Source organism: Trichosurus vulpecula, chromosome 1 (genome assembly GCF_011100635.1).
Source record: "Trichosurus vulpecula isolate mTriVul1 chromosome 1, mTriVul1.pri, whole genome shotgun sequence".
NCBI classification, from domain to species: domain Eukaryota; kingdom Metazoa; phylum Chordata; class Mammalia; order Diprotodontia; family Phalangeridae; genus Trichosurus; species Trichosurus vulpecula.
In genome coordinates, this window is record NC_050573.1 from 566,574,959 (window position 1) to 566,600,806 (window position 25,848).

Sequence of the window (25,848 nt, forward strand, 5' to 3'; positions counted from 1 at the left end):
TATTAATTTTCTTTTTCCTTTTTTTGATTTTTGACTAGGCTTTTGACTACAAAGTATTAAACTTTCTATAGTTGTCACTGTATTTTTCAAATATCATAATATATAACCAAGAGTATGATTTATCTCTGGATGAAGCCTATGAAACAGCAATGATCCAAGTCTGGGATCCAAAGTCATTTAATGGATCACAGCTATATGAATGCAACCAATAATATGTCAACAAAGAAGAATCAAGCTAGTAGCTAAGTTATATAACATGTTAGAAACCTGGGTTTTTAATAATTCAGGATCAGGCCACTGCCTCCAGAAATTACTTCCTGATAAATGCAAATTATGTTTTAAAAAAAGTGTTGGAAAGTATGCAACACATCACTTCAGGTTGCAAAACTCTAACATCCAGCACAAGGTTACCAACCTGGGGTACATATCTCTCCAGTGGTATGATATTCTTGAAAAGGAGAACTGGAGAATATTTCATAAATAAATGCATTTTATTGAAATATTCCAAAAGTGGTAGTGAAAAAAATATACCAAATCAAGTTTTCTTTATGAACAAAAATCTATTTTATGTGCATATCCATTGTAAACTCTACAATTTATTTCTTTTCGTAGTGAATGGGAATGTTTCTTGAAAGCAATGAGTATGGGAAGCCCAGAAAAATATGAGAATTCCTGACACAGCAAATAACCCAGACAGATACAATCAGGTGGTTAGAATTATATGCCAGCTGCTCATTACTTTTTAATAAAATGATGAGCAACATATCCCCATTCTATAAATGCAAAGCTCTAAACATCACTGAGAATTAAATACAAATATAACTGTTGTCCAAAAACTCACTACCACAAAATAACAGATCCATTAAGATTTAAGAACAACATTTGTTAAGCTATTATCATGCCAAATAACTCATAATCTCCAAACTACATAGGAATATAAAGCTTTCAAGTAAAGAACCTTACCAGAACAAATTAAAGTTATGAGATGAGTGAAAACCCCAAAAGACAGAGTTTCTGGGTAATTAATAATCAATTACTAATTAAGCTAGCTGCCAATGGATAAATTGATGGTCACTGGTTTCTCTCAGCAACCAAAGACTCCAAGAGAGACCCTGAACCACCTTAAATTCCTTCTGAAAGAGAACTCCCCTGACAAATGAAACCCAACCCTGATTAGTGGACATTTAATAAGTAGGTGGGCTAAAAGTCTTCAGCTCCTCCTGCTGAGAACCTGGCTTGATCATGAGACTCAAGCAGTCTCATGGATTCTGAGCAAGGGGAAGCCATCTCCGGAGATCTGGACCTCTCTAGCTAGTTTTCTCCTTCATAATAAGCTGGGTTGCCCTGAACTCTAATGAAGGGGACTAAGGACAGGGGGTTCGTCCTCCAAGCAAAGGCTCCCCCAGACATTCTATTTATACTCTAAACAAAAATTAGGTCCCCCAGTTGGGTGGGGTACCACCTGAAAGTAAATCTTATCATCAGCCATGCCCTTCAGAGGCTGACTTTTTTTTCAGGAGTTGGGTTTTAACGGAAATAAAAAGAAAAAGGGCTTAGCACAAATAATGAGGTTTTAATATAATAGCATAATATTAATTTCTCTCAGGAGGGTACACAATGAGGAACGTGGTATTTCTGCCACACTCTCTGCTACTGTAGTTGTTCTGAAGTTGTTCTGAGTCTATAGGTGAGCTTACATTCAATACTATTATTTGATTATAAAAGTCATTTTTCCATTGTGCAAGAGTATGCTAAACATTAAATATACAAGAACAACAAGAAAGTATTTTGTCCTCAGACCATTTCTATTTTAACTTCATTAATACAGAATAAAATATTACTAATAATAATGATGACGACGACAACGACAATGATGATGATGATGCCTTCAAGGCTCAATTCACGATTCATACACAATATGAGGTGCACGTACAGGAAGGTAGGGGCAGGGAACGAACAGCTAAGCAAAAGAAGACCGGACAAAATGATACAGAGTGAGGCCTTCTATGTGTCCTGAGACTGCTACAGGAACAACACAGGCCTGGCAGGAATCCTGAAACACTGGCTAACTGGGCTTTGCTGATAACAGCCCAGACAGTGTGATGCAAGTTCTCCCATGATTCTAAGAGTGAGCTGGGGCTGCGCAGGATGGCAGGCTGGCCCTACTCAAAACTATTACAATGATGACTTTATTTTTGTTTGTTTGTTTTGCAGGGGGGAAAGGCAGGGCAATTGGGGTTAGGTGACTTGCCCAAGGTCACACAGCTAGTAAGTGTGTCAAGTGTCTGAGGCTGAATTTGAACTCGGGTCCTCCTGACTCCAGGGTGCTCACTGCACCACTTAGCTGCCCCATGATGACAACAAAGTTCCTTCATATTCTGGTGCCACAAGAAGGCAGGACAAGTTACATTGGGAAAAATAAAAATTCCAATACTCCGCCTATTTCTGTGCTGAGGGCACGAATCACTAAAGCCGTCAAACCGTGAGGGCCTATAAAAGTGAGTGAAGATAGAAAGGCTTGTACTAGGTGCCGGTAATACCCGTAACAAAACTGGACACAGATCTTACTAGATACAGGCAAGGCCTTCATGCCACTTTTTGTGAACAGTACCTTCAACTCCACATTACACAATAATATATTACAGATCAATACAGGATAAGCATAATACCTTAATTCCTAAGGTCAGAATGGACAAAAAAGGGCAAGAATTGAGTTCTTTATATCAGAAAAAAAAATGCTGAAGAATGAAAAGGCACTGAAAAATCCGTGCTTAATAAACAGTAGAGTAGAAGGAAGTTCAAAGGAAAACCAAAAAGCAGGAAAGCTTTGAAAGTAAAATGTACACTTGTAAAAAGTACAATACCTTCTTTTTAAAGCAAGCAGTAGGTAATAGAAACTCATAGCTTCACATATAAGCCTCTTTTTCTGTTTTACTTTGTGTATAAAAAATGCCTCTTATTTGGTGTTAATTAAATTCAGAATATTTTTAAGTGTAAAAAAATGTTTTAAAAAGAAAATCCACATGATGCAAAGTCCAGAAGGGAAATAAATGACCAAAAAAAATGACAATGTGTGGCTCAAATAATTTTGAAAAGATGGGCATACTTGGACTGGAATTTTGAAAGGCCCTTTTCGTTTGAGTCTGATGGCAGAAATCCAACGAATACCTGGAATCACACAAAATAAGGCCAAAGTTGGCTTATCAAAGCCCAGCACGGTTCAAGGTATAAAGGAATTTTCTAATGGGGAAAGCAGAGAGATAAATAGTGGCCTTAGTGTAGACCAGTACAGACAGCATGACTAGAGATGGCCAGAAATTCTCCCACAATATTTTACAGAAGATATAAAACATTTCTGAATTTACACATGTAATACTGTTATAATAATTAGTTCATTGTGCAAAATAATGGCCCCTAAAGTCCATATGGTTCCTGCCTCTAGGGCTTTAGAAAGTTTATTTTAGATGAAAAGTTAGGAGTACAAGCATAATCACTCCAAGACCCACAGTTTGGAAAATTCCTAACATTTAAGTCAGCTTTCTGACTTAATATGCATTTATATTTATCTCTAAGTTAACCTTGCTCTCTTTGTAGATGAGGCAAAATTCAATGGAAACATTTTAGTCATGAAGCAGTGTATTATATTATCTTGTCTTGTGGATAGATAGACATTGAGAGGGCAAGTTGGAAAAACAGCAGACTTTTTCTTGGGACTTCTCTCAGTCCCTAATGAGTAGGATAAAACTAGTGATAGTGGCCTGAGTCTTCTGCTTTGAGATTCCCGTAAGGCAGATTTGGAAAGCAACTCAACAAAAACCCATGCAATATTAACGCTTCTACACCCTCCCTCACTCCCCCCCCACAAAAAAATAAAGGAGCAAGAAGATTCATAGACATTCTTAGGGCACATGAAAAACAAGTTTAAAACCAACAAAAATATCTTCAAACAAGCAGATATCACTCCATTAAGCAATAGTCAAGGCTGATAACAGGTAAATGACATAGGATCTGTCACAAGTAACGGAAAGGCTCCAAATGGAGCCTAGGAAATGGCTAAGATCCAAGAATGGAATAGAACCAAAAGGCCTTCCAAGGGCAACATCTGCATGAACTCAGTCAATCATGTTGAAGAAATTACAAACAAATGGCTGAGTCATGTGAATTTGGTTATGAAAAGGCAAAGGTTTATGGTAACAATTTAGGCTCAGGTCATTGCCAGTCAGTCAACAAGTTAGGCAACCAGCATTTATTAAATGCTTATTATGTGTCAGATACTGTGCTGACAAGAAATTACAGAAGGGTTATCTTTAAGGAGCTTGGACTTAGATTATGCAAGGAAATAATAGAAATTCTGCAACATATCACTGCAAGCTATAAAAATTTAGCACCTGAAGAATATTTACAAGGACTAGCCTGATGCCCAGAATGATACATCAGAGATTCACTATCTTTCATGGACCAAGAGACAACCAATCCCCTACAAATAAATAGCTATAAATATTTGCTGCATATTTTCGGCATATTTTGCTAAAGAACTTAACCAATAAACTGTATTAGAATCGGACCATTTTCACAAACCAAATTAATGCCCACAAGTGGCTGCACCTAGCAGTGATATGTAAAAAGCAATGTTTTTACTAGATGTTACAATAGCAAACACATAATCTCCAAGCCACATAGAATAAGAAGCTTTCAAAATACAGAGATCTAGCAGAATAGATCAAAATTATGTGGGAACAGGATGAGGTACATGACTTCCCTATTGTCATGTCTCCTACTGGAGCAATACCAAGACAAGCCTACATCCTAATACTTTTACATAGCTTAAGAAAATTATTTTTCCACCTGAACAACCTCCCAAGAAGCAGTAAAATTCAAAGAATGATAACAGGATAGTGACATCCCAGGGCTGTTTCTGAGTCCTAGCAAAAAAAAAAAAAAAAGATGAGAATCAATCAATCAACAAGCACTTATTAAGCACCTGCTATGTGACAGCAAAGTACTGAGCATTAAAGATTCAACCACAAAGAATGAAATAATCTCTCCTTGCAAGAAGCTCACATTCTGGACTAGACTCTGAGCGTTTTGACTTAGATGAACACATAGAAAGCATGCTCATCAGATTTTCTGAAGACACAAATTTGAAAGGAGTACCTAAAGCAATGGATGCCGGAATCAAGAGTTTAAATTATCTCGGCAGGGCAGAATGATGAGTTGAAATCCACAATATGAAATTTAATAGAAATAAATACCAAACCCTTCATTTACCTGCTGAAAAGTCTTTGGGGAGAGAGAGAGGAGAGAGGAGGCTGACTCCCTTAGTACATAGCATTTTCCCCCTTTAGTAAGCACCCAAATTCTTGTCCAATCTGAGATAATCTAATTTTGTTTTCAGCATTTTTATCAATCTGTTTTCTATTCCTTGGCTACCCCTGGGCTGGTAGACTTAAGGATTATCTATAAATTTATCAATGTCAATCCTATTCCTATATAAAGATGGGAACTGGCTATATACACTGAAAGAGTATGGTTTAATAAGAAATGAAAGAATATCATTAACCACAGGTAAGGTCACCTCTATCCCAAAATGTTAAGGTTGGATAATGTTTGTTAGGACAGAAATAAATATGATATATCTCTCCCTCACCTCCACAGGAAAGTAGGGAAGGGGAGAATTTGATGAAGAAGAGAATGACTCAATCAATGACAGTTCTTTCTTCTCACTTCACTGCCAATCATAGGTTGGTCACTACTAAACATATTTTGTCTTCTGGTGGAAAGATTATTATTCCTTGACCTTCTTTTATTCCTGTCTTAAAATATAAAGTTAAAGAAGCTAGACACAAAACCTGTTTTTAAAGGGTTTTTTTTTTCTTTTCCCCTTTTCATGTTTGCACAAAGATAAGAATTAAGTGAGGTTGTGATTTTTGGATGAGTCACTAAAACTACGACTCAGTTTCCTCATTCATAAATTGAGGACAATACTCGAGTATCTACCTCATAGGGTCCTGGAAGGATCAAATGAGGTAACATAAAGTGCTATATAAACATTAGCTATTATGATTAAAAAAAAATATTGTATTCAAATTCCATCAAAGCACATAGTCGACAGATATAAATTTTGGAGGCCATCATAAAAAGATTCCCATCGATCTGAAAGTACCAATAGCATTAGCCCCAAGAACCCAAAAGGATTTCAATTTTTAAGGTGGGAACAATATTTCTTGAACTTTCGAGGGGTTGCTAACATTGCTGGCACTTAGAAATCATGTAGGGCAAATGTAAAAGCTCAGTAACTCATCTTTATAGTAAAGTATAACAGAATGATTAGGGAAATTCCGTTACAGGTAAAAGGGAAGAAAGAGCCTGAAGTGCTTACTGTTACTGTATGAATATTTTATTTAAATAGTTTATTTTAAAAATCTTTTTCTAAGTAAATGATACCAAAGAATAAAATGGAAAGCACATGTATGAATGCTGCATCAGTTACCAACAGAACAATTTTGGCGGTCTTTCCCAATTCAATACCAGTGGGTGATTTAAAAAAAAAAAAAGTTGGAGTTGTCTTCAAATACTATTTGTTAAAAATATGCATTGCTTAAATGACTTGTAAACAAAATTAAAATCCCATCAAGTAACAAGCAATGACTCTTATGCTGGAACCAAAGCTTAACAAAGAATGCTAATTCACCTAATTTTTAATTTTAAATCACCTAATTTTCTTTTGGTTAAGCTACATTATACTTAAATCAGGGCTGTCCAAAATGCAGCCTGCCTACGAGCATAGAAATTTACATAAATGCTTTAGTAAAGGAAGTGGAGCTACAGCTGAGATCTCACTAAAACAGCAAATCAAAATATATTGTCTATTGTTTCAAAAAAAACCTAAGGTTGGACAGCCCTGACTTAAATGAAAGCTGGCCTAGGTCTTCAGAGAAAAATACTCTTTCAGTTAGAATCCTGTTAAATACAGCCTTTGTAATTCAATGGGACAGTGTGATGAAGACTTTGGACCCATTCTCAGAACAACCTTTGCTGCCTACCTTCATAACTGAATGAAATACTAAATTTCATTTAGATAGAAATGAACATAAAGATACATATGTGTGTGAAGTCTACACACAGACCCCAGAGTAAGAAGCGCTACCTTAACTGGCACAATGACATGAACGATACGTGTTTGAAAGGTATCTTGTGTGTTTAGTCTAAGTGTATCTCTCAGTAAAGTTTTGCAAAATTAGCATCATTTTAGGCCCGAAGAAGACTAAATGCATGAATTTTATATCATTATTTTGGCCTCAATTTCCTCACCTGTACAATAAGAGATCTCAAAGATCCCTTCCAACTCTAAACTTCATTATTCTATGAAATATCTCATAGATACTAATTATATGCATAGCACTTAGGTCCTAGGTGCTATCAGGGACATGCAGAAAATCCATGGTCTAGACGAATGAAAAGTTTAAAATAATACAAGAATTGAATAATAATATGAGAGGGAACAAACATGGAGTAGTCAAGAGTGTTAGATGTGGCACCAGAAGAGGAACCTAAATTCAAATATGCCCTTGGCACATTTGCTATGTGACTGTGGACAATTCACTTCAACTCTCTGAGTCTGTTTCCAAATCCGTAAAATAATGATAGCATCTACCTCACATCGCTGTTAAAAGGTTCTAATGAAAAAATGTATGTAAAGTGCTCTGAAATCCACAAAGTAACATAAGACTGTTAGCTACTATTAATAAACAAGACTTCACAAGAAAATACATAAATAATAGGGTACAGTACACAAAATTAAGTGTTATGAATCTGTAGGAAAGTAATAAATTTGTGAGTTAGAGCCCTCATAAAGAATAAGAATTGATAATAAATGAGTAATATCTGGATAGACAAAATGAAGAAAAAAGAGAACATGCCAGAATAAAGGGGTAGGGAACTTGTGGCCTCAAGGCCACATATGGCTTTCTAGGTCCTTGGGTGCGGCCTTTTGACTGAATCCAAATTTTACAGAACAAATCCTTTCATTAAGGGGATTTGTTTTGTGAAGTTTGGTTTTAATTAAAAGACCATACTTGAGGACCTAGAGGGCCATATGTGGCCTCCAGGCCACAGGTTCTCCACCCCTGGGCCAGATGACAGTACTAAAGTGATTAAATGTGTAGAAACGAAATAGGGCAGTGATTGTACTTGGAAGTACAAGTTAGTCTGGGAAGTACAGAGTTAAGCTTTGGAAAGTCAGAAAGGTATCTTTAGGAGACAAAAGTGTACATCACTGATTAAAGTCTTGCTTGCTTGCTTGCTGTCTCTGAGAAGTCTACAATATTGCACTTCTACTCATATTCACTTTTATCACACCAACAAACTTAAAACAGAGTCAGCGATGTTAATTTTCTCATTTCAGGGAGGGTAACGTATAACTGGCAATTTTTACTCTGGTATTAAGAATACAGGGAGTTCCATTTAGAATTTTCAATGAACAAAAAATGTATACCAAATATTTTTAAAAGATTTCTTTTCAACCATGGCTTGCATTCCTACATATGCTACTTGCCTTCCCTCTATAGTGTTAAATCAGTCTTCCTCCACTTTATTGCTGAAAAATATGCTTGAAATCCTTAAGGGATTGATATTTAAGACACAAATGAGGATTTTTAAATGAATTTACTATGTTTCATTTTCATGACCACTGAACCCCATCCCAAAATGAAGGGCCTCAATTTTAGGAGCTTTTCCAAGTATCAATATGTGAAAGGCATACTTCATGTCTTTTTACTTTAGGAATTTATTCTTGGCACAAAACATCTATTTCATACATTCTCAGATGATTTATTCACACTTGAAAAGTTCTCAAATGTGCACAGAGATGTATCATATCTCATACACATACTCCAAACCACCATTCCTTAATTTATAATGTTCAATTCATTTCAAGAATGATTTTGTTTATGAGTCCTGAAGTTCATTTTTCAGAATGTCTTTACAATTATACCTGCTGTACAAATATATGATCTAATTTTTTTTTAACAAAGCAAAAGTACTTGATTCCTAAATGCTGATAAAACCACACTTTTTATTTCTAAATGTTTCAGAGGCAAACACACCATTTAAAAATTTTATTGATATAATTTGTTTTTATAACATCATAATCTCCCAATATATCTAGCCCTCAAACGCGAAACCAACTCTTTTAGCAAAAAAACTTAAAAAAGAGATAAAATGGTTTAGAAAAACTAACCAATATATCAACCAACACTACATGTAGTATTATAGATCCCTATTACTATGCCCTTGCAAAAATGGAAGAGATATGAATTCGAATTTCTCTTTTGAGGGCCAATCTTGGCTATCATAATTACAGAGCATTCAGTTTTAATTGTCCTGTTAATTGCTGTTCTGCCATCTAGATTGCTGTAATCATTATGTGTGTATGTGTGTGTGTGTGTGTTGCTTTCCTGGTTCTGTTTACTTTACTTTGCATAAGTTCAAACACTTCTCTATTCTTTGTACTCAACAGTACAGCAATATTCCATAAAATTCATTTTTTGTGTATTTGTGGACTCATTTCCCAGTCAATGGGTTTCCATTTTGTTTCCAGTTCTTTGCAAACATTTCAAGTGCTACTGTAAGTAATCTGGCATATATAGGACTGTTCTCTTTTCACTGATGCCCCTACTAGTAGGATCTCTGGTTCTTCACATAATTCCAAACTGTTTTCCAAAACGCTTGGATCAATTCATAGCCACACACCACGAATATACCTTTCTACAACCCACTAACACTGACTGTCCCTATCTTCTGTCATCTTGACAATTTCCTAGATTTGAGGTGAAAGTTTGAGATGTTTTTGATTTGCATTATTCTTATTATCAGTGATCTGTAGCAATGTTCATAAGGTTGTTAACAGTTCATAATTCTTTTGAGAACTATTTGTTCATATCCTCTATCTAACCACTTACCCTTCAAGGAAAGTTTTTTGGTCTTATATGTTTGTGCTAGTTCCATATATACACATATGTACATGTATGTGTGTTTATGTGTGTATATGTGCATATGTATACAAACACACACACATATATATATGATGTCTGTGCTTGCGTGTACGTATATCCACATCAGAGATTACTTATGTCAGAGATACCTGATGCAAAGATTATTTGCCAAAAATCTCAGTATATTTGCTCACTCTACTACCCCCTCATGACATATCCTCCTTTTTCCTCTCTCTGTGTTCAAATCTTACCCATTCGTCATGGGGCACTTTTTAAAAATTAGCCTTCTTATCCTAGTGTGGTTGATTATATCTGTAGGAAAGCTTTTTAATATCATTGCGATATAATTTTTAATATTCAGTTCAGTATACAAATTAATTTTAACCTTATTAAGGTATAAGGTTTAAAATGTTACTCTATGTCTAATTTTAACGCAATGCTTTCCAATTTTCTCAGCAATTTTTTATCAAACAGGGAATTCTTTCCAAAGAACTTTACGTACTCGGGTTAATTAAAACACCGTTCCTTATCCAGTCTCTTCCACTCATCTACTTTTCTATTTTTTAACCAGTTCCTTCCCTTACTTATGCCCACCCTCTCCCACTTTTTTTCCTACTTGAGGCAGTTAGGTGAAGAGAGGGCTGGACCCAGAGTCAGGAAGACCTAAGTTCAAATCCAGTCTTAGACACTTATTTCCCAGCCATGTGACCCTGGACAAGTTGTTGAAACCTCTGCCTGCTCCAGTCTTCGGAAGTGTAAAATGAGGCTAATAATGGCTATTATAAGGTTGTTAATATAATAACAGATAAGGGTTGTTATTTATTGTTAACAGATAAAATCGTTACTTTGATAAGATAACAATAGTTCCTATTACAGGACTGTTGTGAGGATAAAATGAAATAAAACCTGTAAAGTGCTTCCCACAGTGCCTTAATATTAAGTGATTAATAAATGAACAGGATTGACAGTAACCATTCTTCCACATGTCACCCCTTCAAATATCTGAAGACAATTATTACTCCTTCCCCACAAATTCTCTTCTCCAGTTTCATCAACCAAACCTCCTACAGCCTGATCGCAGGATCCTTCACCATTTGGTTAACTTCCTGTGTGCCCGCCATTCAGAACAACGTCCTTAAATGTAGTACCCAGAACCTAAAGTGTTATAGGGAGCAACAGCTTTGAGCCCAGAACGGTTGTCCTTATAGCTTTCTCAATGTTCTCTTCATTACAATTTGCTATTAAATATTTGACTCAGTTGCAATATCCTGAAATCATCTCCATGAACAGTATCTACAATCTAACGTCATGTGAAAATGTAACTGACAGTTAGACAAGTACGTGATTAATGGTACATCATAATAATGAATCGTGGCAAGATTTACATGAACCGATGCAGAGTGAAGAAAAGCTATACACCATGACTGTAATAATGTAAATGGAAGGAAAACTAGAACTGAACTCTGCACTTGTAACTAAGTTTCACCCTGAAGTAAAGACAAGACAAATAACATCTCCCCATTCTCTGCAGATTAAGGATGTGGAGCACTGCATATCAGAGTCAGCAGGTGAGCTGGGTACTTTCGTTGAATGGCTTTCAGCTCCTCTTTCTTTTTTTGCTTTTTTGTTACAAAAGATGAAAGGCTAGGGAGGAGAGGGAAGAGGGATATATTTGGAAATAAAGAATTTCAGAAATACTTTAAAATAATGAATAGTACAAAGAAAATATAACCAATTTTCTTCCTTTCATTCACAAAATACACCTACACAATGCTGAAATGCTCAAATATTCTTTAATTGGTACATATTATGCTAATCTATACTTTGACAATATACACATAATAGTCAATACCAACCTAGGACATGAATACTTTTTAAGATAACATCATACCTTGAAAATAGATTGTCTTTCTCAAAGTTAAATCATATTTAACAGTCCACAGAGAGCTAAAATCTATAACGTAAATGTTTTGGTTTTTTCCTTAAAATACTGTTTTCAAACTAATCTAGCTGGTTGTAAATATTAAAATTCATGTTGACTACTTTACAAAGACAGCTATCAATGAATTAAGGATTTCTGTACACTTTACCTTCTTTGGAGCACAAATAGAAGAGTCCTTTTTCATATTCTTTAACAAAAACTCTGGCATATTATTTTCAATATCCTCTCGTGTACCCTTTTTATGCAGCACTGCAGCCAGAAATGAAATTACCTAGGGAAAGAATATTTGCAAACATTACACAAAATACATCAAACCGGACAAAACCAAATAGTGAACTGGTACTCCCACAACTTTAACACACTTAATGAAATTTAAGACAGAAATAATGTATCAGTTGCAGAGGAACAATTAACTATTTTCCTCCTTGCTTCCATCAATTAAAAAAAAAAAGTATGCTTTAAATTCACTATGAAATTCCCACTGATGTTATTCTAGGACCTATCTAATTTATTAACCTATTCAACTTTTGGAGGGATTACTACGGATCAGTCCACAATTTACAAATCAGGTTATGTTCCAAAAGGTCATTTGTAAGACTGTTACTTCTCACTTCAAACACACTGGAGGAGGAAGAGACTATGGGGGAAGGGAAGGAAGAGGAAAAAGTATTCTATGTGGTGGTTATCCTGAATACACTAGACCAAGTTCTTAAAGTATGGGCTGGGGACCCCTGGGGAATCTCTGAGAACCTTTCAGGGATATAGCCAGAAGGTCAAAACTGTTTTCACAATAATGCTATGACATTTAATTCCTAATATGGTAAATACCATTAATATAACCCACGTAACAAAAGCTCTTTGGCTAAGGTTCTCAATAATTTTTTAAAAATATAAAGGTGACCTGAGACCAAAAAGTCTGGCTACACTACAACACACACTCTAAGACTGTAATAACAATACAACTTCTAACTACCATGTGCAACAGATGTTTCTATGGGAAAATGAATTCCAAATTCCAATTTGGGATGCGAAGAGCACCCTGCTACCTACCTCCCCCTGTCCCAAAATGAGGGGACTCTCCTCACTTCCCTCCCTACCTACGAATGCCCAACTCTGGTGGCTACACCTACTTCCTAGGGATTTGGAGCAAGAAATCATGCAAATCGAACAATTCCCTGAATGCACCTCCCAAAGACATTACTCAGTCTGCCTAACCCCAGCCTGAATGAATTAATCTACTTGCTGTTCTGACCTGAACAATCTGCTTTCTTATGACAGGATAAGACAGACGATGGTCTCAGACACAGTCCTTGTCATATTTTTCTAAGTCTTTTTTTTTTAGGTCTGGACCTATGCTTTCATGGATGTGAGCAGCTCCCAGCAAGGGAACACAATCTACTAAAGTAAGAAGGCAATTGTTTTCTAATTTATAATCTTGGGAAGCTGCTTGAGGCACTCAGAGGTAAGGTCCCCTTCCTCTTCCCCCAGTATGTCAGAGGGGGACTAGAAGAATCCAGATCTTCCTATCTTTCATCCAATTGTTCTTTACTACCCAAGGCTTTTTACTGCAAGCACATCATCAAAATTTAGCAATACAGTAGTCATTTCAGAATCAAATGTCTCTATGCGATCGGATCATGCACTGCTTAGAGCAAAGGTCAAAATCAATACCTAATTAAAAGAGAAAAGATAAGAATCCTGTGAGTACAAGATCAAGATGAGGAAAGAATACTGTTTGCTGTTACTAAACCCAGCTCATTTAAACAAATTGCCAAAAAATGGAAATGAACAAAGTAGACATTGCTTGGAGAAGTTTAACCAATTACTATAATGAGGTAGCAGAAAGGGGTCAGAAGCCATTCCAGCAAGGAAATATTTGATCTCCTTGACAAAACAAATGGCAGCCAAGGGCAACACTAGTTTAGAGTGCAAGCTCATTTGCAAAACACAACTGCAAAAGATTATATGCACTACTGCTACAGAAGAGAGTAGGTAAAAGGCATCTGGTTGGGCAAATGAGAGCTTAGCTTAAGACACCACTGATTTAGACCATCCTGAGGAATGAAGTTTAAAGGAAAACAAAGCCATGAAATGGAATAGATTTGCCAGTATTCAAGGACAATCTATTCATTCTCATCAGTGTTAATATTGGAAATGCAGGAAATGAAAATAGTACATAGAAAAAATAGTCTGTGCTTCAGACAAAAAAATGTTTATAAACAATCAGGAATTAATTTTCAAGATGTCAAAGAGGATAATATATGTCAAAGAATGAAAATACAAAAGCAGGACAGTCTGTCAACTATGATGATGCTGTGCTCTATAAGCAAAGCAGAACTGAAGTAGGTCAAAAGAAAGCAAGGTGCACAAATTTAGAGAATCCACCCCAAATGTTCACATGGACTATTGGTGCCCGACCTGTGGCAGAACATCCCCAGCTCATACTGGTCTGATCAGTCAGAGCTGGACATAATGTAACTTGAATCTAACAGAGTGATGTCATTTTGGTCTTCTTTGGGAAGAACCAAGGACAACAACCAACCATCCTTTATCAAATGCTGAGTTCTGTGCACTGTGTTAGGCACCAAGGACACAAAGAAAGTAAAAAAAAAAAGTTTCTGTTTTCTAGGAATATACAATCTAACTGGAAAGGCAACATGCAAACAACTGTGTACAAACAAGATGTAGTAGGATAAACTGAGGGCAGTGTCAGAGGGAAGGTGTTAAACTTAAAGAGAATGGGGAAAGGCTTTTTACAGAAGGTGAGACTTGAAGGAAGCCAGGGCCATGAGGTGGGGGTGAGGAGGAAGAGCATGTCAGGCATCAGGGGCGGCCAGTGAAAATGCCCAGAGACAAGAGATGGGGTATGCTGTGTGAGTGTAATACAAGGAAAATTAGGAACCCCTGAGAAACCCCTAGCTACTGACAAAGGTCCTGGCTGATCAAAAGATTCAGTCAGGTTATCATACTAGTGGGATAATCTCATTTCCTGGTGGAGTCAGGGAGTCCCAGGGGGTTTGCTAAATACCAAAGATATCTGAGTCCATTCTTTCTGGGGGTGCTTGTCAGTAGCTAGGGATTTCTCAGGGGTTCCTAATTTTCCTTGTATTACATGAGTAACAGCCAATGTCACTACATGGAAGGGAGTAAGGTATGGGAAGGCAGAAAGAGACCAGGACATGAAAGGATTTAAATACCAAAGAGAGAATTTTATATTTGATCCTGGAGATAATCACTGGAACCACTAGAGTTTTAGGAAGATCACTTTGGCAGATGAGTACAGAGATTTGGTGAGGGGGATTTTGAGCCAGGAAGACCAACCAGCAGGCTAGTGCCATAGTCCAGGAGGCAACAAGGACCTGCTCTGGGGGAGTGGCAGTGTTAGAGGAGAGGAGGAGCCATATCTAAGAGATATTTCTTTTTTTTTTGGTTGTATTTTTTTTATTATTTAATTTATTTAATATATTTAGTTTTCAGCATTGATTTTCACAAGAGTTTGAATTACAAATTTTCTCCCCATTTCTACCCTCCCTCCCACTCCAAGATGCCATATATTCTGGTTGCCCTGTTCCCCAGTCAGCCCTCCCTTCTGTCACCCCACTCCCCTCCCATCCCCTTTCCCCTTCCTTTCTTGCAGGACAAGACAAATTTCTACACCCCACTGCCTGTGTATCTTATTTTCTAGTTGCATGCAAAAACTTTTTTTTTTGTTTTTGAACATCTGTTTTTAAAACTTTCAGTTCCAAATTCTCTCCCCTCTTACCTTCCCACCCACCCTCCCTAAGAAGTCAAGCAATTCAACATAGGCCACATGCATATCATTATGTATAACCCTTCAACAATACTCATGTTGTGAAAGACTCACTATATTTTGCTCCTTCCTAACCTATCCCCCTTGATTGAATTTTCTCCCTTGGCCCTGTCCCCTTTCCAAAGTGTTTGTTTTTGATTACCTCCTCCCCCTAATAAGAGATATTTCTAAGGCAGAAACAACAGAACTTGATAACTAATTGGATGTAGAGGGCTAGAGAGAGAGTCAAGGATGCACCTAGATGACAAGGAGTCAGCAGTTACACCCAAATTGCGTAGGTGACTGGAGGGACAGTGTTACCCTTGACAGTAATTGGGAAGTCAGGAAGAAGGGAGGCTTTGAGGAAAAGAGAGTAGTTTCTTCTGTACATGCTGAATTTAAGATGTCTATGGGACATCCAATTCAAGGTATCTAACAGGATGTCTCAAGAGAGATTAGGGCTGGATAAGAACATCTGAGAGTTATCTACATCAGTGGTATAAAACTCAAATAGAAACCGATCCCTGCGGGCCTTAATAAGAAATAAGAAAACCATTGAACTAATAAATAAAACAAGAAGCTGGTTTTATGAAAAAAACCAATAAAATTGATAAGCCATTGGTTTATCTATTATTAATTAATTAATCAATTTAGATTTTAAAAAAGTAAAGAAGAAAAACAAATTACTAGCATCAAAAATGAAAGGGGTGAACTTACCAACAACGAAGAGGAAATTAAGACAATTGTTAGGAGCTATTTGCCCAACTATGTGTCAATAAATTTGACAATCTAAATGAAATGGATGAATATCTACAAAAATATGTCACCCAGATTAAAGGAAGAAGAAATAAAATTCTTAATCTTAGAAAAAGAAATTGAATAAACCATCAAGTAACTTCCTAAGAAAAAAATCCCAAGGACCAGATGGATTCACAAATGAATTCTCCCAAGAACAATCTATCCTAATACTACACAAACTATTTTGGAAAAATAGGCAAAGAAGGAGTCCTACCAAATTCCTTTGAAGATGCTAATATGTTGCTGATACCCAAACCAGAAAGAGTCAAAACAGAGAAAGAAAATTATAGACCAATTTCCCTAATGAATATTGATGCAAAAATTTTAAATAAAATATTAGCAAAGAGATTACAGCAATATATCTGTAATGGCAAGTAAAGTGGGACTTTTTCTTGTCTTTTGTTTTGGAGTGCTTTTCAGCACTAAGACAATCAAGTGCCCTTGAGTCCTGCCTTTGTTTCAATGAAGAGTCTTTGACTGAATGGGAATCTTTGATGACCAGCTTAAGTCATGGGAAGGCCTAGGGCACATGGTTTTGAGTGCCATGGTTGTGACACCCTCTGAACCTGAAGAAGTGTATATATGTTCTGAGGTTAGCATTTCGCTTGGGGCTCACTCACTGGAAGAGTGTTATGTGATTTGACCAGACAAGACTCTGGGTAGCCATTAAGGAGCCCCTTGGCTTTGAAAAACCCAGATGTTGGTGCTTCTCTCTCTTGTAATTATGTAGGTAATGTCTTGGACAGACAGTTAGAAGCCCTGTCTGCTGATTTGTGTTATTTGCTCTGTCTATATAATTTCTGCTTGTAATTTCTGTTTGTGTTTTCTCTGAAGTTCAGGGTGCTGGCTTTTCCCCCTGAATGATATATGTATCTTTAATTAAAGTGAGATTGTTAACCCCTTAAAGTTGCTTTCCTTAGAAAAGCAGATCAAGGAATCTGTGCTAGTAGCCCTCCTGTGTGCTAGTGTTATTGGCCTTACACAGCCACAGTAGCAGCGAGTAGCACTGTTGTTACAATATCACAAATATCACACATTATGACCAGGTGGGATTTATACCAGGAATGCAGGTCTGGCTCAATATTAGGGAAACTATCTACTAACAAAACCAACAGAAATCATATGATTATCTTAATAGATACAGGAAAAAGCCTTTCACAAAATACAGCACGCATTCCTGTTAAAAACACTAGAGAGCACAGGTATAAAGGGAGCTTACCTTAAAATGATAAGTCATATTTATCTAAAACCATTAACACCTAACCCTAAATCAAGGGTGAAGCAAAGATGCCCATTATCACCCCTATTACTAGAAATGTTAGCTATGGCAATAAGAGAAGAAAAAGAAATTAAAGGAATTAGAATGTGCAATGATGAAACAAAATTATCACTCTTTGCAGATGATATGATATTATACCTAGAAAATCTTGGAGAATCAACTGAAAAACTACTTGAAATTATTAACCATTTTAGCAAACTTGCAGGATACAAAATAAACCCAAATAAATCATCAGCATTTTAAATATTACCAACAAAATTCAGCAGCAAGAGACAGCAAGAGAAATTCTATTTTAAATAACTGCAGACAATATAAAATACTTGGGATTCTACTTGCCAAGACAAAGCCAGGAATTATATGAACACAAATATAAAAACACTTTTCACACAAATTAAGTCACATCTAAACAACTGGAAAAATATTCATTGCTTATGGGCAGGCTGAGCCAATATAATAAAAATGACAATTCTACATAAATTAATCTATTTATTCGGTGCCATACCAAACTATCAAAAAAAAATTTACAGACCTAGAAAAAATAATAACAAAATTCATCAAAACAAAAATTCAAGGACATCAAGGGGAGCAATGGAAAAAAATGCAAAAGAAGGGAGTCAAACAGTACCAGATGTCAAACTGTGTTATAAAGTGATAATTATCGAAACAATCTGGTACTGGCTAAGAAATAGAATGGTGGATCAGTGGAACAGCTTAGGTACACAAGACACAGCAGTGAATGACAATAAGATAATCCAGTGTTTGATAAACCCAAACATCCCCACACTTCTGGGATAAAAATTCACTATTTGGGAGGGTGGAGCCAAGATGAGGGAGAAAAGGCAGCAATACAAATGAGGTGTCCCCAAAACCTCTTCGAACACCTTTAAATAATGCCACAAAACAATTCCTGAAGTGGCAGAACCCACAAAAGGATAGGGTGAAATAATTTTCAAGCTAAAGACAATGTAGAAAGTCAGCAGAAAAGGTCTGTCACACCTGAGTAGGAGCAGAGCACAGTCCAATGCAGGCTGATGTAGACCAGGCCCCAGCGAAACATGAGCAGGCCTTGGGAGTCACAGAATCAACAGTAGAAGCAGCTGTTTCTGGAGCTCTTAGCCCACAGATGGTAAGGAGGTCAAACAACTGGTAAGAAGGAGATCATGGGGTCTCTTCACTAGCACTGAGGCAGGACTCTGCTGCTTTGCCCATACTTGGATTTGGGTCACAGTCTTGGGAGGCATTCCCAGGGCAAGAAGGAGCACTAGAACACCAGAGCTTGCTGCTGAGTGGAGCTGGGACCCTTGTCATAGTTTCAGGGCAGAAAAGAGTTCTTGTGGTTGCTCGAAGCCCAGAGCACAAGCCAGGAGAGTAGTAAACACACCTCTCCTCAGATCATACTACCTTGGAAGAACTGAAAACTTACAAAGCCCTAGAAGCATCTCTGAAAACAGCTGCATAAAACCCCTGAAGCTTGAGACAGTCTCCAACCTGGAAGCAGAGCCCTACTTTAACAGATTTAAAAGTCAAGAATTAGGCTGGGAAAATGAGCAAACAACAGAAAAAGATTCTGACCATAAAAAGTTACTATGGTGACAATAAAGTTCAAAACATACACTCAGAAGAAGATAACAATGTTAAAGCTCCTGCATCCAAAGCATGCAAAAAAAATATGAATTGGTCAAAGGACATAGAAGGTTTAAAAAGGATTTTGAAAATCAAGTAATAGACACGGAGGAATAACTGGGAAGAGAAATGAGAGTGATGCAAGAAAATCATGAACAAGTCGACAGTTTGGTAGAGGAGTAACAAAAAAATACTGAAGAAAATAACACCTTAAAAAACAGATTAGGCCAAATGGTAAAAGAGCTCCAAAAAGCCACTGAAGAAAAGAATGTTCTGAAAGGCAGAATTAGTCAAATGAAAAAGGAGGTCCAAAAGACCACTGAAGAAAATACCACCTTAAAAATTAGATTGGAGCAAGTGAAAGCCAGTGACTTTATGAGACATCAAGATATTATAAAACAAAACCAAAGGAATGAAAAAAATGGAAGACAATGTGCAATATCTCATTATAAAAACCACTGACCTGCAGAATAGATCCAGGAGAGGTCATTTAAAAATTATTGGATTACCTGAAAGCCAAGGTCAAAAGAAGAGCCTAGATATCATCTTTCAAAGAATTATCAAGGAAAACTGCTCTGATATTCTAGAGCCAGAGGGTAAAATAGAAATTGAAAGAATCCATCAATCGCCTCCTGAAAAAGATCCCAAAAAGAAAACTCCTAGGAATATTGTAGCTAAATTCCAGAGCTCCCAGGTCAAGGAGAAAATACTGTAAGCAGCCAGATAGAAACAATTTGAGTATTGTGGAAACACAATCAGGATAATACAAGACCTAGCAGCTTCTACATTACGGTATCGAAAGGCTTGGAATATGATATTCTGGAGGTCAAAGGAGCTAGGATTAAAGCCAAGAATCACCTACCCAGCAAAACTGAGTATCATGCTCCAAGGCAAAATATGAACTTTCAATAAAATAGAGGACTTTCAAGCTTTCTCAATGAAAAGACCATAGCTGAATAGAAAATCTGACTTTCAAATACAAGAATCAAGAACATCATGAAAAGGTAAACAAGAAAGAGAATTCATAAGGGACTTGCTAAAGTTGAACTGTTTTGTTTACATTCCTACACGGAAACATGATGTGTGTAAACATGAGACCTTTCTCAGTATTAGGGTAGTTGAAGGGAATATACATATATATAGACAGAGGGCACAGGGTGAGTTGAAGATGAAGGGATGATATCTACAAAAATGAAATAAATTTAAGGGGTGAGAGAGGAATATATTGAGAGAGGGAGAAAGGGAGAGATAGAATGGGGTAAATTATCTCACATAAAAGTGGCAAGAAAAAGTAGTTCTGTTGGAAGGGAAGAGCAGGCAGGTGAGGGGGAATGAGTGAATCTTGCTCTCATCAGATTTGACTAGAGGAGGGAATAACATACACACTCAATTGGGGATCTTACCCCAAAGGAAAGTAGGGGGAAGGGGTTTAAAAAAGGGGGGGACAATAGAAGGAAGGGCAGATGGGGGGAAGAAGTAATCAAAAGCAAACACTTTTGTAAAGGGACAGGGTCAAGGGAGAAAACTGAATAAAGGGAGACAGGATAGGATGGAAGAAAATAATAGTTAGCCTTTCACAACATGAGTATTGTAGAAGTGTTTTACATAATGATACATGTTTGACCTATGTTGATTTGCTTGCCTTCCTAGGGAGGGTGGGTGGGAAGGGAAGAGGGGAGAGAATTTGGAACTCAAGGTTTTAAAAGCAGATGCTCAAAAAAAAAAGTTGTTTTTGCATGCAGCTGGGAAACAAGATATATAGGGAATGGGGAATAGAAATCTATCTTGCCCTACAAGAAAGTAAGGGGAAAGGGGATGGGAGGGAAATGGGGTGACAGAAGGGAGGGCTGACTGGGGAATGAGGCGATCAGAATATATGCCATCTTCGAATGGTGGGTAGGATAGAAATGGGGAGAAAATTTGTAACTCAAAATCTTGTGGAAATCAATGTTGAAAACTAAAATATTAAATAAAAATGATAAAATTCCCCCCAAAAATTTTTAAATTAAAGAAAAAATAAAAAGCATAAGTGGCCAAATGAAAAAGGAGGTATAAAAGCCCATAAAAGAAAATGATTCCTTAAAAATTAAAATTGAGCAAATGGAAACTAATGACTTTCTGAGACGTCAAAAACCAAATAAAAACAAAACCAAAAGAAAAAAAAAATAGAGGACAATGTAAAATATCTTACTAGAAAAACAACAGACATGGAAAATAGATCTAGGAGAGATAATTTAAGAATTATGGGGCTACCTAAAAGCCATGATAAAAAAAAAAAAAGAATGGGATGGGGCAGGGTGAAGTCAAGATACTGGAGTAAAAGCAGGGACTTGCTTGAGCTCTTCCCCAAACTCTTGCAAATAATTATAAAAAATTACTCTAAACAAATTCTACAGCAGTAGAACCCACAAAATGACAGAATGAAACAAATTTCCAGCCCAAGACAACCTGGAAAATTGACAGGAAAGGTCTATTGCACCAGTCTGAGAGAGGAGCTCAGTCCAGTATGGACTGCGCAGGCACAGAAAGGGCTGGAGCAGGTCTCAGGGCACTGGATCAGAAGTAGCTGTGGCTCCAGAGTTCCCAGGTCAGGGAGAAATATTGCAAGCAGCCAGAAAGAAACAATTCAAGCATTGTGGAAATACAATCAGAATAATACAAGATTTAGCAGGTTCTACATTAAGGAAAGGGAGGGCTTGGATTATGATATTCTGGAGGTCAAAAGAGCTAGGATTAAAACCAAGAATCACCTACCCAGCAAAACTGAGTAAAATATTTCAGGAGAAAAAAATGGACATTCAATGAAAGAGAGGACTTTCAAGCATTCTTGATGAAAAAACCGGAGCCGAATAGAATATATGACTTTCAAATACAAGACTCAAGAGAAACACAAAAAGGGAAACTGGAAAGGGATATCATGAAGGATTTAATAATGTTAAACTGTTTACATTCCTATATGGGAAAATGATACTTGTAACTCATATGAACTGTCTCATTATTAAGACACTTAGAAGGAGGATATAGAGACAGAAGGCACAGGTGTGAGTTGAATATGAAGGCATGATATCTAAAAAAATAAAGGTAAGGGTGAGGGAGTAACGTACTGGGATAAAGGGCAAGAGAGAGGTATAAAGCGGTAAATGATCTCATGTAAAAGAAGCAAGAAAAAGCTTTTACAATGGAGGGGAAGACAAGACAGCTGAGGGGGTATGACTGAACCTTACTCTCACCAGAATTGGCTCAAAGGGGGAATAACATACACACTCAGTCAGGTAGAGAAATCTGTCTTACCCTACAGGAAAGTAGGAGGGGAAGAGAAGAATAAAAAGCGGCCGGTGCGGGGGAGGGGGGAGCAGACTGCAGGAGGGAGTAGTGAGAAGCAAAACACTTTTGAAGAGGAGAGAGAGAATAGAATAAACAGTGGGGAGGGGGTGGAATAGGATGAAGAGAAATACAGTTAGCAATAGTGACTGTGAAAAAAATTTTGAAAGAAATTTCTCTGATAAAAGGACTTATTTCTCAAACATATAGAGAACTGAGTCAAATTTATAAAAATAAAAGTCATTCCCCAATTGATAAATGATCAAAAGACATGAATAGTTTTTGGATGAAGTAATCAAAGCTATCTGGAGCCATAAGAAAAAATGCTCTAACTCACTATTGATTGGAGAAATGCAAATTAAAACAATTCTGAGGCACTACCTCATACCTATTAGATTGTCTAACAGGTCAGAAAAGGAAAATGACAAGCATTGAAGGGGATGTGGGGAAAATGAGACATTAATGTGCTGTCAGTGGAGTTGCCAACTGATTCAACCATTCTGTAGAACAATTTAGAACTATGCCCAAAGGTCTATAAAACCGTGCATAACCTTTGACCTAGCACTTCTAGGTCCGTATCCCAAAAGAGATAAAAAAACAAAAGGGAAAAGGGTCTATAATGTACAAAAATATTTACAGCAGCTCTTTTCCGGTGGCAAAGAACTGGGCACTAAAGGGATGCCCATCAACCGGGGAATGGCTGAACAAATCGTAGTATGTGATTATGAAGGAATATTACTGTGCTTGAAGAAATGATGAGCAGGATGCTCTCGGAAAAACCTGGAAAGATTTACACAAGCTGATGCAAAGTAAGTGTACTTTGTACAAAGTAACAGCAATATTGTAAGATGATCAGCTATGAGCGACACCTATTCTCAGCAATACAATGATCCAAGACAACTCTGAAAGACTTATGATGAAAAATGCTATCCGTCCCCAGAGAAAGAACAGAAGGTATCTGAATGCAGATCGAAGCGTACTTTTTTTTTAACTTTCTTTTTCTTTCTTTTTTTTTGGGGGGGGGGGTCTATGTTTTCTTTCGCATGACTAATATGGCAATGTTTTACATGACTACACATGTATAATCTATATCAAATAGCTTTCCTTCTCAATGGAGGGTGGGGAGGGAGGGAGGGAATTCAGAACTCAAAGTTTTAAAAAGGAATGTTAAAAATTGCTTTTACAGGTAACTGGGGGAAAATAAAATACCAAATAAAAAAAGAATTCACCATTTGACAAAAACTGCTGGGAAAACTGGAAAACAGTATGGCAGAAACTAGGTATAGACCAACACCTTACAATGCATAAGCAAGAGACGACCAAAATGGGCACATGATTTACACATAAAGGGTGATAACATAAGCAAATTAAGAGAGCATGGAATAATTTATCTGTCAGATTTATGGATGAGGGAAGAATTTAGGACCAAAGAAGATACAGAGAGCATTACAAAATGTGAAATGATAATTTTGATTATATTCAATTTAAAAGGTTTTGCACAAACAAAACCAATGAAAAAACTGGAAGGAAAGAAGAAAACTGGGGGGAAAACTTTTTAACAAGTATCTCTGATAAAGGCCTCATTTCTCAAATATACAGAAAACTGAGTCAAATTTATAAAAATACAAGTCATTCCCCAATTGACAGACATTCAAAGCATATGAACAAACAGTTTTCAGACAAAGAAATCAAAACTATCTATAGTTATAAGAAAAAATGCTCTAAATCACTATTGATTAAAGAGATGCAAATTAAAACAACTCTGAGATATACCTCACGCCTATTAGATTGGCTAATGTGACAAAAAAGGAAAATGTTGGATGTTGGAGGGGATGTGGGAAAACTGGGACACTAATGCACTGTGGTGGAGTTGTGAACTAATCCAACCATTCTGGAGAACAATTTGGAACTATGCTCAAAGGGCTATAAAACTGTGCATACCCGTTGAGCCAGAAATACCACTGCTAGGTCTATATCCCAAAGACATCCAGGAAAAGGACCTATTCGTACAGAAATATTTATAGCAGCTCTTTTTGTGGTGGCTAAGAATTGGAAATCTAAGGGATGCCCATCAATTGGGGAATGGCTAAACAAGCTGTGGTATATGATTCTAATGGAATATTACTGTGCCATAAGAATGATTTCAGAAAACCCCAGAAAGAATTACATGAACTGATGCATAGTGAAGTAAACAGAATCAGGAGAACATTGTACACAGTAACAGCAATATTTTTTGATGAAGAACTGTGAATGGCGTAGTTATTCTCAGAAATACAATGATCTAAGACAGGGCTATCCAATCTTAGGTTTTTATTGAAACAATACATAATATATTTTGATTTGCCATTTTAGCAAGAGCTCTGTGGTAGCTTGGCTTCCTTTACTGAAGCATTTATGTAAACTTCTATGCTTATAGGCGGTCCACATAAATCACACTGCCCAGCCGCATTTTGGACAGCCCTGATCTAAGACAATCCCGAAGAGCTAATGATGAAGCATACCATCTGCCTCCAGAGAAAGAACTGATATTGATTTAATACAGACTGAAGCATGCTACTTTTCACTTTCTTTCATTTTTTTTCTTTTATTTGAGTCTTCTTGTGCAAAATGACTAATATGGAAATGTTTTACATAAAATAATACACTTGTGTTGACAACTTTTGTTTTATATTTTTAAAAAGGCTATTGCAGAATTTTTTTTGCCTCTTTATGCATATTTATACGAGAGTTTTATTTTCATTTCTTTTTTAATATGTGTGAGAGGTGGAAAAGAGTGAGGAAGAAGTAGATTTCTGATCTCTGAAAAAAAATGTAATGAAAGTGAGAAAAAAAAAGATCAGAAGACCATATGAACTGGTGGGTAAAAAACAAAATAGTAGAAATGGCATAAAATTTCATTGAAAATTACAATAATGAAAAAACATACCCAGAAGTAGAAAACGTAGCTAAAATCGTGCTAAGGGAAAAATTTATATATCTAAATGCTTTCATCAACAAAGGAATAACAACAAATCAATAAATCTGGCATGTAACTAAAAACTTAGGAAAACAGAAAAACATACAAAGTAGAAATTCCAAAAATCAGATTAAAAAACTGAAAAAA

At 36.6% G+C, this 25,848-nt stretch overlaps 1 protein-coding gene across 3 annotated transcripts in view; it reads right to left on the reverse strand.

The window, feature by feature from the left end:
• ERCC6L2 (ERCC excision repair 6 like 2) overlaps positions 1 to 25,848 on the reverse strand; it is a 219,408-nt gene that overhangs the window by 179,807 nt on the left and 13,753 nt on the right. For all 3 annotated transcript variants that reach the window (XM_036741900.1, XM_036741899.1, XM_036741901.1), the window contains exon 3: positions 12,083 to 12,205. In XM_036741900.1, the coding sequence (XP_036597795.1) occupies positions 12,083 to 12,205 (123 nt within the window). The remainder of the gene's footprint in view (positions 1 to 12,082; positions 12,206 to 25,848) is intronic.